We start from the raw sequence: 16,657 nt of genomic DNA, 5'->3' as shown, positions 1-16,657 counted from the left end.
ACAAGTGAATGAGGGCGGAGAGAAGAATCCCATAAGTGGCAGAGAGACAGAAAGGCGGGGGGGAGAGAGAGAGAGAGAGAGAGAGAGAAGTGGGGCTCACTGAAAGTGGGGCTTGTGTTCACTGGAAGCAGGGTACTGCTCACCCAAAGCAGGACTTGAACTCATGAACTGTGAGATCACAACCTGAGCCAAAGTCACATGCTTAACCAACTGAGCCACCCAGGTGCTACTATGGTTTTAGTTTTTAAATTTAAGTCTTTAATACGTTTTGAGTTAGTTTTGTGAGTGCTGTAAGTTGGGGGTCCAATTTTACAATTTTGCATGTGAATATCCAGTTTTCCCATCACTCTTCATTGAAAGGACTATCTTTTCCCCACTGAGGATTCTTGGCTCCCTTGTCAAATATTAATTGACCATATATGCATTGGTTTATTTGGCTCTCACTTCTGTTCCATTGACCTATGTGTTTATTTTTATGCCAGTATTATACATGTTTTAATTATTATTGCTTCATAGTGTTTAAAATCAGAAAGTGTGATGCTTCCATCTTTGTTCTTCCTCAAGATTGCTTTGGCTGTTGGGGTCTTTTGTGGCTTCATACAAATTTTAAGGTTGTTTTTTCTATTTCTGTGAAAAATGCCATTAGAATTTTGATAGGGATTGCATTGAATCTATATAGTTCCATTATTTGTGGAACTTCTTCAGTTTCTCTCATCAGTGTCTTACGGTTTTCATTGTACAGATCTTTCACCTCCTTGGCTAAATTTATTCCTAGGTATTTTTTGGCTTTGATGCTATTGGAAATTGGATTGTTTTCTTTATTTCTTTTTCAGCTGGTTTGTTGTTTCTACATAGAAATACAACTGATTTTTTTTTATATTGATTTTATGGTCTGCAACTTTACTGAATTTGTAAGTTATAACAGTGTGTTTGGATAATCTTTAGGGTTTTCTAGTTATAATATGTCATCTTCATATAGATACAGCTTTACTTCTTTACTTTTTTTTTTTTTTTCTTAATTGCTCTGGCCAGGACTTCCTATACTATGTTGAATATAAATCATAAGAGTGGGCACTCTTGTGTTGTTCATAATCTTAGAGGAAAGCATTTAGCTTTTTACTCTTCAGTATTGATAATAATTGTGGGCTTTATGTAAATAAAGCTAATACTATCTGGCCCTTAATATGTTGAGGTATATTTCTTCTGTATCCAATTTTTGAAAGCTTTATCATGAAAGCATGTTGAATTTTGTCACGTGCTTTTTCTGCATCTGTTAAGATGGTCATATGTTGTCTTTCATTTTGTGAATGTGGTGAATCGCATTTGTTGATTGAACTACCAATGATGGTAGTTCAAACCATCCATGCATCTCAGGGTTAAATCCCATTGATCATGGTATATGATCCTTTGAAAAAATTTTTTTATGTTTTATTTATTTTTGAGAGCAAAAGAGACAGAGTATGAGCAGGGGAGGGGCAGGGAGAAAGGGGGAGACACAGAATTCGAAACAGGCTCCAGGCTCTGAGGTGTCAGCACAGAGCCCGATGCAGGGCCCAAACTCACAGACCGTGAGATCATGACCTGAGCCGAAGTCAGAAGCTTAACTGACTGAGCCACCCAGGTGCCCTGGTATATGATCCTTTTAAAGTGCAGTTGAATTTGGTTTGCTAGTATTCTGAGTTTTGCATCTGTATTCATTGGGGATTGGCCTGTAGTTTTCTTGTAGTCTCTTTATTTGGCTTTGGTATCAAAGTAATGCTGGCCTCATAAAATGAGTTTGAGAGTGTTCTTTACTCTTCAATATTTTGGAAGAGTTTGAGAAGGACTGGCTTTAATTCTTCTTTAAATGTTTGATAGAAATCACCAGTGAAACCATCTGGTCCTGGGCTTTTCTTTGTTGAGAGGTTTTTGATTACTGACTTGATCTCCTTACTCATTATCGGTCTGTTCGTATTTTCTATTTCTTCATAACAATGTCATGGTAGGTTGTATATTTCTAGGAATTTATCCACTTTTTAATAGGTTATCTAATTTGTTGATATATAATTGTTCATAGTAGCTGCTTATGAACCTTTGTATTTCTGATGTTAATTGTGATGTCTCCTCATTCAGTTACGATTTTGTTTATTTGAAAAATTTTTTAATGTTTATTTGATAATTTTTTTAATGTTTATTTTTGAGAGAGAGAGAGCATGCACTCAGGCTGGGGAAGGTCAGAGAGAGACAGAGACACAGAATCCGAAGCAGGCTCCAGGCTCTGAGTTGTCAGCACAAAGCCTGATGTGGAGCTTGAACTCAGGAGCCATCAGATCATGACCTGAGCTGAAGTAGGACGCTTAACCGACTGAGCTACCAAGGCACGCCATGATTTTGTGTATTTGAGTCTTCTCCTTTTTTTTCTTAGTTAGTCCAGCTACAGATTTGTCAATTTTCTTTATCTTTTCAAAAACCAACTCTTAATTTCATGGACTTTTTTTTCTATTGTCTCCTAGTCTCTATTTCATTTATTTCTGCTCTGAACTTTATTACTTCCTTCCTTCTGCTAACTTTGGGCTTAGTTTATTCTTTCTTTAATTCCTTGAAGTGTATATTAAGGTTGTTTATGTGGAATCTTTCTTTTTTCTTAATGTAGGCATTAATCACTATAAGACTCCAAGAACTGCTTTTGCTGCGTCTCGTAAGTTTTGGTATGTTGTGTTTGTATTTTTGTTTGTCTCCAGGTATTTTCTGATTTCCCTTTTAATTTCGTCTTTGAGCCATTGGTTGTCCAGGAGTGCCAAGGACTTTTCTAAAAACTCTGCATTTAACAACCATTTTAACCTACATAAAATACCCTTGAGTTAGGTGGTGTTATTTTCCTTATTTTAAGGTGAGGAAATTGAAATATAAGAGGTCTCCTAGATAGTAAATAATGGAGCTGAGAAAGCATTAAAATATCCTCATGTATGGTAAAAATGAAAATGAAATAATGTTACTGGAAGCAATTAGGAAATAAATATTTCAAGGATCTTGAATTTTTAATACTCCAAGAAAATAACCAGGAACTGCTATAAAGATTTATATAATGTAAGGTTATCCAGTATTATTATTATAAAAATTTGGAAGTAGCCAAAATGTCCAGCATTAGGGGAGTGTCAAATAAATTATGGTGTATCTTGTAGAGTATATAACATGGGCATTGGAAAGCCCATGTGATCGTGAGGATGTGGAAATATAAATTTGTCCAGAATTTTGGAAGATTATCAATATTTTCAAAACTTTTAAGGAAAATACCAACAGTTTGATACCAACAGGTCTTCTGCTAGGAACTGAATAGATATTCTTGTACAGATAGGTATGGTAAGATTGAAAGGAGTCCAAGAAGATTCTAATAGGCTGTACTTTGATGGAGCTGTTAGCTAATATAAGAAATATTGAGCTAGGTTTTTGCTAGGGAAAAATAATGACTTTAGTTCAGGGCTCATTGACTTATTGGTTTTATTCATGGGGACATCCAAAAATAAAGAGTCAGTATTTGAATTTTTTTTTTCAACGTTTTTATTTATTTTTGGGACAGAGAGAGACAGAGCATGAACGGGGGAGGGGCAGAGAGAGAGGGAGACACAGAATCGGAAACAGGCTCCAGGCTCTGAGCCATCAGCCCAGAGCCTGACGCGGGGCTCGAACTCACGGACCGCGAGATCGTGACCTGGTTGAAGTCGGACGCTTAACCGACTGCGCCACCCAGGCGCCCCAAGAGTCAGTATTTGGAAATACGAATGTAGAGATAGAAGAAGAAAGAACTTGAAAGAAAGATGAGGGGGTAAAAATTTCCATATTTTGGCATAAATCAGGTGCAGAAGGAGACTGTTGGTGGGCTTGTTATCATCTGTGATAACTGATATACTTTTCTACTTTTTAAAAATGTATGTTCATCTGTTTTGGTTTGTGAAAGAATCATTTTTGATTCTCCTCTTAAGTGAAATTTTGCTCAGTCCCTGAATAGTGAATTGTTAGAATGGTTTTTTAAAGTTCACATTGTATAAATACATCTTAATATGAAAGAAGCAACAGTGTTTGGTAAAACACACATATACACAAATAGGTTCTGTTCCTAACCCTGTCTTTTGAACAACTCATTCCACCTCCTTGAGTGATATCTTTGGCTTGGCCTGGACATAATTTTGGATATTTGTATGTTTTCTATGTGATTTTTAAATTTTTTAAAATTCTTCATTTTATTTAAATTTTTTAAAATTTGAGTCTAGTTGACACAGGTGTACAATATAGTGATTCAGTATCTCTTTATGTAATGCTGTGCTTACCACAAGTGTAGTTACCATCTGTCAATATACAATGCTATTACAATATCATTGACTATACTCCCTGTGCTGTACCTTTTGTTCTCATGACATTTTCATTCCATAACTGGAAGCCTGTATCTCCCACTCCCCTTCACCCATTCTGCCCATCCCTCCACTTCTCTCCTATCTGGAAACCATCAGTTTGCTCTCTGTATTTATAGGTCTGATTCTGCTTTTTGTTTGTTTATTTATTTGTTTTGTTTTAAAAATCCTTTATTTCAAAAGGACTTAATGAAAGCATATTCTGAATCATTTACATGTCTACTTTATAATGAGTCCTGGGAAGAAGTTTTGGTTATCTCTGTTTAGGATTGTGTTTAGCATAACTGTGGTGCCACATAGTAAAACTTTAATTGTTTCAGTATATCCTGGATACTATAGGAACACAGTGGCACCTAAATGTTGTATTTGAACATAGGAAAGCCTAAATAGTGTCAAATAGGTAACATATGCATAAAATTTCACAGTAGTTCAAGTAAAGAAAAGGCCGTTACATGGTAGGATAGGCATGAACAAAATAAAGCAGATTTTTGGAGCAGTCAGTACAAAATTCATATAGCAAGCAATGTGATTTTTATCATATTCAATACTATTATTTTGAATTTTATTGGTTTTGTATTTTTGTATTTAATTTTAAATCTGTTTTGGCTTTCTAGTTATGTAAGGGGTTATAAGCATAAGGATTTACATTTGATTTTATATCTGTATACTGCTAAGTAACATATTCAAAATAAGTTACTATCAGGGATCTGAAATACTTTTTTCTCCTCCAAAAAAGTGCTATATTACTAACTTTTTGGTGTGTAAACCTTAAAATTTCTCTTATACTGTATGCCACTTCACTGTTAGCCTTAAGATACTTAAGGAGGTCTTTTAAACTCTCATTTGAGTTGTAAATTTCAACAAAAGAGACATGAAATTTGTCTCATAATGAATGCACAGTTCCACAAAATAGTGTGGTTATTGCCATTGTCAGTGGTCACCATGCATTTTGAGTTTTTGTACACATGAAAAGAAAGGTACAGTTAAACATTGGAGAATGTTTAGTAATGTTGATACACATTTTTGCCATGCTGTTCCCTCCAGGAAGAAGATGACTGGACATTTCATTTGGCTGGGGACATTAGAAGGTGAAATGCTAGGAATATTGTGTTCACTCTGGCGCTGTAGTCTAGAAGTCAAGTGAACTCAGGTTACAGGGAGGTTATAGAGACTAGGAACAATGTGGGGGGAACAAAGGAGTTAGGAGGAACAAAATTGCTCCTCTGGGGCTAAAATAGATAAAGTAGGCATGTATCATATAGGAGAATAATGAAATATAAGGAAAAAATAAAAATAAAAAAAGAGGAACAAAATTGCTCCTCTGGGGCTAAAATAGATAAAGTAGGCATGTATCATATAGGAGAATAATGAAATATAAGGAAAAAATAAAAGTAAAAGGAAAGAAGAAAGCCACTAAATGCTCTTTCATCTCCTTGATGACCAATTTTGGCTAATGCTCTGCTCCAAATATCAGTAAGTTATTCTCTCTATGATCCCAGATACCTGGTTGTAAATATTACTATTGTTGGTCATAAATCCATTCCTAATCCCATAGATTTTATGGATAGGAATAATATATTGATGTAATAGGTCTGCTTCAGAAATCACTTTTAGTTTTTGGCTGACCACAGAAAGTTTCTTATGCCACAAATTTGGACCTCACTCCTATGTCTAATCCATCATCAGTCTTATTGATTCAGCCTTCAGGATATATATTGAACGGACGTGCTTCTAGATTACCATCACCTAGTCCAGGGGCACCTGGGTGGCTCAGTCGGTTAAGCATCCGACTTTGGCTCAGGTCATGATCTCGTGGTTTGTGGCTTTGAGCCCTGTGTCAGGCTATGTGCTGACAGCTCAGAGCCTGGAGCCTGCTTCAGATTCTGTGTCTCCTCCTCTCTCTGCCCTTCCCATGCTCGTGCTCTGTCTCACTCTGTCTCTCTATAATAAATAAATGTTAAAAAAAATTAGATTACCATCACCTAGTCCAAATGACTACCATCTCTGTCACCTGGACTATTTCAGTCATCTTCTAACTTAATCTTCTAATTGGCCCACCTGCATTTATTCTGCCATTGCTCCCCTCCCCACCAAGTATCCATAGAGCAGTTAGAATGAACGGCGATTTCTGATCTTGGTACTCTTTTCCTTTAAATCCTTGAATGCTCTCCCATTAGAATAATCTGGACAATCTTCACCATAACCATCAAGGTCCTACTTGATCGGATCCCCTGCTGACTCTTAGTCTCTGTTCACTACACTCCTGTCTACTGGACTGGTACCATATTGTGCAGGTGCATCAAGCCCCTTCCTAGTTGAGAGCCTGTACGTATAATGCACCTTCTAATTTAGAATGAAAACGCACACAACACACACACACACACACACACACACACACACACACACACACACAAAACACACATGCTTCGATTCTTCCAGCCTAGCTAGCTGACTCCTAATAATCCCATTGGTCTCAATTTAAATATCATTTCCTTAAGGAAATAGATCTATTTATAGTGCCTAGTACTTGTACTTCATTGCAGTTATCATAAGTCTAATTAGATACTTGATTCTAGCTAATCCACGGGAGACTGGTTTTACACATGCCTTTTTCTTTAGCACTTGGCACAATGCTTGAGTCATTGGTATTTAGTAAATGAACGGCTAGATGAATGGATGATGGCAGTGTATCAATAGTGTAATTTCTCATATAAAGTACAACATATTTGATAGGTAATTATTGTTTTTAGAAGTATTAACTTTTTAATAGTATAAAGAACACTTGATCTTTTCATATAGTTTAATCAGCATTTGTGGTTTACATACCTCAAATTTCAAATTAACATCTCTTAAACCACCAAAAATAACCTTGGAGCAATATTATATTTGTATAATGATTTGTTGAGTAAGTGTCTGTGGTGGTTGTATTAATTTAAATATATTTTTTTCATTGAAAATGACATGGAATCACATAATTACTACTATCTAGTGAATCTTATTACTTAGTTAACTATCCTGAATCTCATTTCTGCTCTATAGGTGTGTAATACTATTTATTATTTCATTAGCCTCCAGTTTTCTTCTTGGGCCTAACAGTAATGTCCATAATGAATTGCAGAGTATGTAGCTCATTTCTTCATTTCTTTTCAACCTTAGCCTATCAAAATTTAATACTTTGTTATTGTAACTTAAGATGAAATATATAATTATCTACCAATTTATTTATTTTTGGTAAAGATAGCACTGTTTTTAGGACAAATTCTTTAACTAGGGCCAGAACATTTCAAAGCAATCAAATAACTAGAGATCTTCAGCATGAGTAATCCTGTGAATGCCCAATTTGGCTTTGTCATGTCTTTGTATATAGAATTTTTGAAATTTATGGTTAGTAATCTTCAAGTTTACCTCATAACAAAAGGGAGATATGTTATTTTTATATGATCCTATTGTTTCATGGGTAAGTTCAGTTCAGTTACTTTCTATTTCAGTGTATTTATAATAAACAGTTTGGGATATATACATTGTAGATTGGGAGAAAAGGTAAGTTATAAAAATTCTGTTTTTGATATACTTTTAAACATCCTTTTTTATATATTTTAAATCACTTTATTTAAAGACCCATGGTTTTACATACTTGGAACAAGTATTTTTAATTAGATTTGATAAATTTGTTAATGTGGAACTATTTTATGCATTCATATTTCAAAAATGTTTTATATTTTAATCCGTTGTGTCTGTAAGAATTATAAAGTATTTTGTCATTTGCATAGAACTTTATTGGAAAAACTATTTCCATGAAAACATATCTCTATTTAAACATACTTGTGCTCAAATTATTTAATTGTTCTGTTACACATAATTAAGTAGTTTCTAATGTTAGGGAGGTAGGACATTTGTTAAAAGTCATTTGCTCCCCGGGCACCTGCGTGGCTTAGTGGGTTAAGTGTCTGACTTCGGCTCAGGTAATGATCTTACACTTTGTGGGTTCAAGTCCCGCATCAGGCTCTGTCCTGACAGCTCAGAGTCTGGAGCCTGCTTCAGATTCTGTGTCTGCCTCTCTCTCTGCCCCTCCCCAGCTCGTGCTCTGTCTCTCTCAAAAATAAATAAACATTAAAAAATACTTTTTTAATCATTTGCTCCCTTAAATTTCTGAAATTTGTATTTAGAATACTGAAATTTGTTTTTATTAGAATAGTTGTTTTATTCTAACCTGTTCTCTTAGGTCACATAATATAATCCTTTAGTTTGAAAAGTGTTCTTATAAAAATTGAAAATTGTATTTCTATAATTTAACATAAAATTTTCCTTATTTAATATTAATGCCATTTTATAAATACAGAAATACCCTTAAATGATTATAGGTTAGTTGTTTCATCAATGTGTGAGTGTAAGGAATTAATCATTTGTCATCAATGGCATAATAGAATACTCGTCATTCTTATGTTCTTTATATAACCCATGAGGCAATTAGTAACTACAGTTATCTTATGGCAGTTTTTTAAAAGCAACTATTTTATGTTTCCTGAAATTGTTAAATAAAGGAATACTTTAAACATTTTAAATAAAATTTACAGACCATTTTTGAGTTCTGAAAAGGAGAATTTAGATAACGTATTTTTCTGATTTCCAGAACCATAAAATCACTATTATGTCTGATCTTGGGTTATTTTTTAACACTTTATGTATTGCTTGCTTGACTGATTGGAGAGAGAGAGTGGGAGTGGGAAAGAGAGGGGCAGAGGAAGAGAGAGAGAGAGAGAGAGAGAGAGAGAGAGAGAGAATCTTAAGCAAGCTCCATGCTCAGCATGTAGCCCAATATGGCGCTCAAGCCCACAACCCTGGGATGATGACCTGAGTCCAAATCAAGAGTCGAGAGCTCAACCAACTGAGCCACTGAGGCGTCCCACTTTATACTTTTAGATAGATATAGATATAGTCTTGATCCGAGTCAACAGAAGACATTCTTGAAATAACTTAGAGAACATATTGATATTATAATAGTTGCCAAAATATAATTTTAATTAGAATTCTGCCAAAATTTTGCTGTTAAATTTTAATATGTTTCATTTTCTTTACTCCTCTGAAAGAGGGTTTCTAATATGCTAGTTTAATAAATATGATGTCTTGTATTGTAGCTAATTTTATTTTTAATTTTAACATTTACACCAGGATTTAAAGTTAAGCCCATAAAAATATTATTTAAATTAAGAAACAAATTTATTGAAATTTTAGCTGGATTATGTTAAAGAATAATTTAAAAATCTCTAAGGGATATAGACTTTAGTTTGCATGCTCTCAGTCTCTTGATGTTTGCTTCAGTAACTGAAAGTTTAATTTTAAGCTAAGAACCCAAGAAAATGGTGAAGAAACCTAGGAATTATTTTAGTTTTTTACATTGCTGGCAAACAATTATTTTTATAACCACATGGGTTATATAATAGTTGGAAAATTTTTGTTTTCTATGATAGTATTTTTAGTTGTGACCTAAGAAAACAGATTAACAATTATTAGAATTAGTTATTTCATGTCTTAGCACAATATACTTTAGCTTCTTTATTAAATAAATGTTTTCCACCCTTAAATAGGCAAGTTAGTCAACGGTGGATTAAAAGATGTTAAAGTATATGTAATTGGTTCATTCTGTGTAGTATTTTTTAATTGTTTTTAATATTTATTTTTGAGAGAAAGCAGGAGCAGGGGGGAGGGGCAGAGAGAGGGGGGACAGAGGACCCAAAGCGGGCTCTACACTGACAGCAGACAGCCCAATATGGGGCTCAAACTTACGAGTGAGATCATGACCTGAGCAGAAGTCAGATGCTTAACCAACTGAGCCACCAGATGTCCCAGTTATTTTTAATGTTTTTAAACAGAAAATGTATCATTTGCAATATTTAAAAATGCTGAAATGAATTCAATTTTAATTTTGCTTGCTAATTAAATTATACCTTTTAGCATTTAGGACTTTTTCACCCTTTCCCAGTATGATAAAGGATTTCTACATTAAAGATAGTGTTGGGAACTCTCTAAAACATCAAGTAGGCAGTTTGCTCAGTATTTAAGAGATGAAATTGTTAGACTTTATTTTACTTTTTGCCACCAAGATTTTTATAGGTGAGTTACAAAAGTGACCATTAGAATCACCAAGAAATAAGAAAAAGAATCTAATATTGGAACTGAAGTAGAAGGATGAGGAAGAGAGTTTTTCTCTCCAAAACGCTTTTGAATGTTACCTAAAAGCACTATTTTAATCACAACAAAAGCCATCCACCCTTTTTTGAGATGAGGATAATATTTTAAAACAACTTTCTTCATAACCATTATTTATCAGTGGTAGGTACATGTAGCCCTCACTTGTATGGTAGTGTGGGACCAAAAGAATGATCATACAAACTAAAACCACACATAGTGACATTAACAATCAATGGGAAAAATTACAGTTGTTCCATGATCTTTAAAAATTTTGTCAAGACATTAAAAACTGTCCTGTGTTGGTTATAAACAGAGAGAAATGAAAAAAATAGTAAAACTAATACTAGTTTATTACAATGTAATATACTAAAAAAAATTAGAATTGTTTTATTCTTTGTAAAAAACTTACCAAGAGTAGCTTGAACAGTGCTTTGCCATCTCCTTGTATAATAAGTTAGAATAGCAGATCTAGCAGAGTGAGCATCTTTTCTGTGCCTTGGCAAATTGTCCATCTGGATCAGCTTCCAGCATTTTACTTTTGCATTTTCAATATCGGGAAATACCTCCAAGAGTTTCTTTAATGTGAAATTTTTTGCTGGCATCACTTCCCCAGGGATATCTTCATTATTGTCACAGCCACTTTCCTCATTTATGTCATTAAGTTTGCCTTCACTAAATTCTTCTGACTGCATATCTGGAGTCTCTCAAACAGTAATAATGGCAAGGTTCCCACAATTAGCTATTTCTTCTATTATTCCATTTACATTTGAGTCCAGTTTCACTTTCATCTTTATCATTTTTCATTTCTTTGTTGCACTTTTATCTTTGTTGGCTAATTCACTCTTTTAGTTACCCATTTTGTAAAATTTCATATGGGTTTAGGAGGCAAGAAGGTAACCCAGCTACATGTTTTTCTGTCTTTAGGCAGGCGAATCGAATGATTAGGCACCAACCAACTTTGGAAAGAAGTGATGAGTCACTGATCATGATATACCTCTCTTATGAACATAGTGCTTTGTAGACTAAAGTGCTAGCAAAGAAGTTTGTATTTATGCAGTTGTAGTTAATATAGTGTGGAAAGTGAAATTGGAACCGTGTTGTTGGAGACTGGTATTATTGAACTAAACTTATGATAGCTGAAATTTGTGCAGATGGGAGGCCTGGGAAGTAAGGGCTGCCTATAATTAGAAGGCTGAACTATTTGAACAATTAAAGATCTGGTCAGTGTTGATGAAATTGAAGATGTAGGACTAGTTGGACTGTTTGATCTCTGAGCCATTGAACCCCTGATAACATTTTACGTGGAAGTGTAAATTTGATACTATTCTTCCAGCTTCCTTAATCCTCTTAGGCACTTCCTTAGAGAAGATCTTTCACGCTGTTTCTCTAAAACAAAACCCCTAGTTGTAGTAAAAACAGTGGTTTTAAACTGGAGAATAATAGTAACGGTGATTATGAATTCGTTATGAAGCAACTGACTTTGAAAGTTTTTTTCAATTTTTATATAATGTTGACATTCTAATAATTAAAAATAATAAATAAGTTTTGATTCATTTAGTCAGTAACTCCATTTTCATTGTTTTCATACTAGCAAATATTTTATTATTAAACGTGAAAGGGGAGGTCTTACTCTGTATTGGGTGCAATTGAATAATGTTAATTTATTGTTTGATTTCCTACAGGTGAACTGGCACAGAGGTTGATCTCAAGATGCCATTAGTGAAAAGAAACATTGATCCTAGGCACTTGTGCCACACAGCACTGCCTAGAGGCATTAAGAATGAACTAGAATGTGTAACCAATATTTCCTTGGCAAATATAATTAGACAACTAAGTAGCCTAAGTAAGTATTTCTATATCAGTGAAAAATATTTTTTGCAAACCAGAATGTTAAGCTTTAGAGTATTAAGAAGATGTCCTTGTGATTAATTTGGGGAGATATTTGATGAGAAGAGTATAAAATTATCTTGGAAAATGCAGTCATTTTAAATAAAATAATGAATCTTAGAATAATTTATTCTCTGCATGTTTCCTCTGGGAAAGAGAAGTAAGGACAGAATTTTAGGAATGGCATCACATGATGGATAAGAATTACTGAAATTGTTTTTAAAGTATGATTTGATCTATGAAAGGTTAGGCAAGGGTTTTACTTTTGCTTGCTCGTTATCACTATTACTTTTTTAGTGGCTTCAATTTGTGTTTTAGGACACTAGTATCTCTTTCTTTATATGTAGTCTAGGGAAGTATTTATATATTCTCAAATATCTAAAAGTAAAAGGTATGGGGTAGTTACTAGTTAGAGGATTAGGTTAGTCAAGTGAGTTGTCTAAAGGACATTAAGATATCAGTCAAGGGTCTTACATGCAGCATGATGTGAAAATAGTAAGTGAACCTGGCTTCTGACAGACAGACAAAAGGTGAGCAGATTGGCCAGATAGTAAAGGCCAACAGAAGGGACAGGAAGAGGAGGATGAGACAGGCAATGTGTTTCTATCACAAGATTGTAGAACAGAGCTACTAAATTAAGGAATTAAACAAATTCTTTCCTATTATTCTAAATTTAATGTTAGAAAATTTAAAATCTGTCTTGTGAATTGATGGCTTAGCTATTTATTAAGACATTTATATTTCATTTTTTAATATTTCATTTTAAAGATAAAACAAGATGTTCTTGGCCTGGATGTATTCTCTAAGTGGTCCTAGATATGTCTTAGCCATACCTACCCATGTAGATTATACTTATAGGGAAGATTGACTCTTCCTTTTAACTTTTGTTCTTTTCTTTTTATAATTGAGAACAAGATAAAGAGAAGTTGTTAATCTATTTTGTTTCAAGTGAGAGCATTTGGACATACACATATGTAACTAGAGCAACATAAAAATTACATTTGAATGCTCTTGGTGAGAGCACTAAATTTCTACATTGCCTATGAAATAGTTTTAAAAATAAAAGGATGTTTGTTTGAATTTAAGTATATTCTTTCCCCCTTTTGGTGGTTATTTTTTCAGGTTAGTTACTGACAGTGAATCACTAACATGGTTTACCTGTTTCTTTCTTGGGAAAGTCAATATAGAATATACTTTTGAGACAAGTCAAAAGAAGAGTCCTAGATATTAATAATGGTTAATCTTACTTTTTAAAAGACATTTGCTGACCTTTTTTTTTTTTTGACCTATCACTAATTGAATCTAACGTAACATGACTTCATATAACATTTGTATTACTATGTGTACATGAGTACATCAGTTAATATTAAAATATATATTAAGAGCGTAGAAATGACATTAACAAATTTAGTTAAAGTATTTCTTAAAATGAATTTTGGATCTACTACAGGCGTGTTGTTTTAGGTATATTCCCAATAAGAACTAATATAATGATTAAGAGTGTTCATTTCTGTACTAACCCGTTTTGTATATAACCTAAAGATGAAGATGTAAGGAGTATTCAAGTCTGGTATAGTTCCTATAAACATCATCTATCAACAAGCATGTGGTCATATTGTAGCCAAGCTCCAAAAATAGAAATACTTTGTAAAAATATAACTAAATTAGGTTTTCGGTGCTTCACGTTTGGAATCAAGAGACCATTGTAGACATTTTCTAAGCAGTTTGTAGAGATTCAAAAACAAGAAAAACCATAAAATACTGTAGCAAGGTATAGCAATAGTTTACTGCCCTGGAATTAACCTCTCTGGCGGCTTTCCCACTTGACATATTTGGGCATGTAGAATTAAATTTAAAAGGCCCCTAGGTACCCAAAATAAACAAGCCCATGCACTAAAGATTATGCACATAAAATAATCAATTGATCCTTCTCTCAGAGCCTGTTTACACTTACTTAGCTAGTTCATACAGGTTTGGTGATCTGGTTCCCAAACATTTATGCTTCAGAGCATTAAAAGAGGAGGTATTGGGGAGATAAAAATAGAAGCAGGTATTACCTAAGCCAGCCAAAAGAAGTCCTTTACAGCAAAGGAAGAAGTGACGTAAGGAGAGAAGCAATATAAAAACCAGAAAGAGGCCCTTTCACGTAGAAGCAGATATTCTTACACATCTCAAGGCTGCTTTCTAGCTTAGAACATTTTGATTTCAGAATCATCACTAAGTTCTCAAGAAAAGGTTAAATTATGTTTAATTTTGTATTTCTACTTAAGACAGGGAAGCTTAGAATAGATTTTACATCAGCATTCATCCAAAATAGTTAAAGTAATTAGTTCATTAAATAATCTCTGAATTACCTAGTAAACTTGGCTATCCAAAATGGTTCTGGGTCATTGAGGTGTTCACTTAACCAAAAGCGTTAACAGAACGCAGCAATAAAGGTAAACTGCAGAGCTTGGCCGTGGCTTAGGGGACATCCTCCTGACTTCTTCCCCACAAAATGTTTTCCCTAGTAGAACACAATTTATAAAAGATAATATATAATTACTGAAGACATAGAATTCACTTTCTATAAATTTCTTCTGTTATACTAAAATTCTTTCCCATCTTCTTATTGTTTTACTTAATGACCATTGGGACTCTAATTACCTGAGGAATCTTTTACCATTCTCTTTTCCCAAGGCCATTCTTCTGTTGAATACAGCCAGTTCATGCTACCAAGATGAGTTGATAGAGCCTAAATTTGACAGATAGATAGCAAGTAGGAGGGAGGATAAATAGATTGGCTTGATAAGACTAATTAGAAACACAGACAATGACAGATAACACTGAATACTTTGCTGTGTGATAAAGCTACAAGGTTCTTGTCTGAAGAGTATACCCCATTTGAATTGAAGAGTTGAGTATGATAAGTACTGAAGTTATTCTGAACGGTGTGATCATGTATATAATTAAAATCATGAGTTTTAGATTATAGGAACTGAGAAAAGAGAGATAAGCATAAGGTGAAGTCATTAGAGGAGACTTGCTGAATGAAATGTGAATTGAATTGGGCCTTTAAGGAACAAAAGAATTTGGAAAATGGAGAGGAATGAGGAAGGAAGGCATTTTTAGCTTGCATGAAGAATTAGGCAAATGAATAGAGGCAAAAATAAAAATGTTAGGGGGATTAAAGGGACAGGTGATGTGGGATGCTATGTATGGTGGACACTGATTTTGGAAGACAGAGAATTTTAGTTGAGAAGATTTAGTTTTAACATCATAGATGATAAGTGGTAAGGAAACCAAGTAGGTTCTTAAATAGGTAAGTAGTATAATACTTCTAAGCTTAGTTCAAATTCATATACATGCCCAGTCAGTTTTACATTGCAAATTTTATTCCTTTCACCTCGAAGAAAAGGAGGTAGATGTGGAAAGTAAGAAAGGATGTGAAAAGAGAACAGATGGGATGTTTATTTTATCCACTGATACATTAGCACTTAAACCCGTAATGGGGAGGAGCATAGACTCTTACTTAAAAATCTGTTGAAAAACTGTGGGCTCTCTCTTTAGAAAAATGCAAATATATTTTTAAAAAATCTGTATAATTTCCATTGGTTTAAATGAAGGATCCTTGTATTAAACTAAGCTCTTTTAGGGATGAAATTGTCTCTTCTGTTCCTAGCCTTTGTATCCTTAATGTTTGTTGAAAAAAATGAATGGCTTTATACCTGCCCTTTCTTACAGTTGGGATGCTTTCCTTATCTGCCAGAGAAACTGTCTCTGGAAGCATCTCAGACACCATCCCACATTCAAAATTAGGTGCATCTTACCTGATTTGTGTTCTGTGGCTCTTACCTTGTATATAGTAAGAGCTGCCTATTGTTGACCTCCTACCCTGTACGTGGAACTCTGCCAGGTCCTTTGTTCACTGTGTCTCCTTTCCTTATAAATTCTTTTTGAAGCAGATATTTTTATCCCTATTTTACAGGTGTGAGGAAATTGATACCAAGGTCTCAAAGTGAATGGAACAAAGATTTGAACTTATTTATTAAATTGCTTTTCATATTTGTTTAGATGTCTGTTTCTCCCTCTTGTTCAAAACTCATCAATGGCAGAGACCTTCTTCAATCATTTTTATATCTCCAGGGTCTGGTACAAGGTCTGGCACATAAGACATTTTCAGTCTATTTGGTTTAAAGATATATGTGAGTAAATGA

The 16,657-nt window shown here is 34.1% G+C and overlaps 1 protein-coding gene across 6 annotated transcripts in view; it reads left to right on the top strand.

The window, feature by feature from the left end:
* Window positions 1–16,657, top strand: part of WASF1 (WASP family member 1) — a 71,293-nt gene that overhangs the window by 39,968 nt on the left and 14,668 nt on the right. For 5 of the 6 annotated variants that reach the window (XM_040474366.1, XM_040474367.1, XM_040474370.1 and 2 more), the window contains one exon: window positions 12,257–12,417. The exons of the other annotated variant lie outside the window; for it this stretch is intronic. In XM_040474366.1, coding sequence (XP_040330300.1) covers window positions 12,285–12,417 — 133 coding nt within the window. In that variant the 5' untranslated portion in view covers window positions 12,257–12,284. The remainder of the gene's footprint in view (window positions 1–12,256; window positions 12,418–16,657) is intronic. 6 annotated transcript variants of the gene reach the window in all.

Source organism: Herpailurus yagouaroundi, unplaced genomic scaffold (assembly GCF_014898765.1).
Source record: "Herpailurus yagouaroundi ecotype Mexico unplaced genomic scaffold, PumYag 139, whole genome shotgun sequence".
Taxonomy (NCBI): domain Eukaryota; kingdom Metazoa; phylum Chordata; class Mammalia; order Carnivora; family Felidae; genus Herpailurus; species Herpailurus yagouaroundi.
The sequence above is the reverse complement of the archived record's forward strand: the minus strand, read 5'-3'. Positions and strand labels throughout refer to the sequence as shown.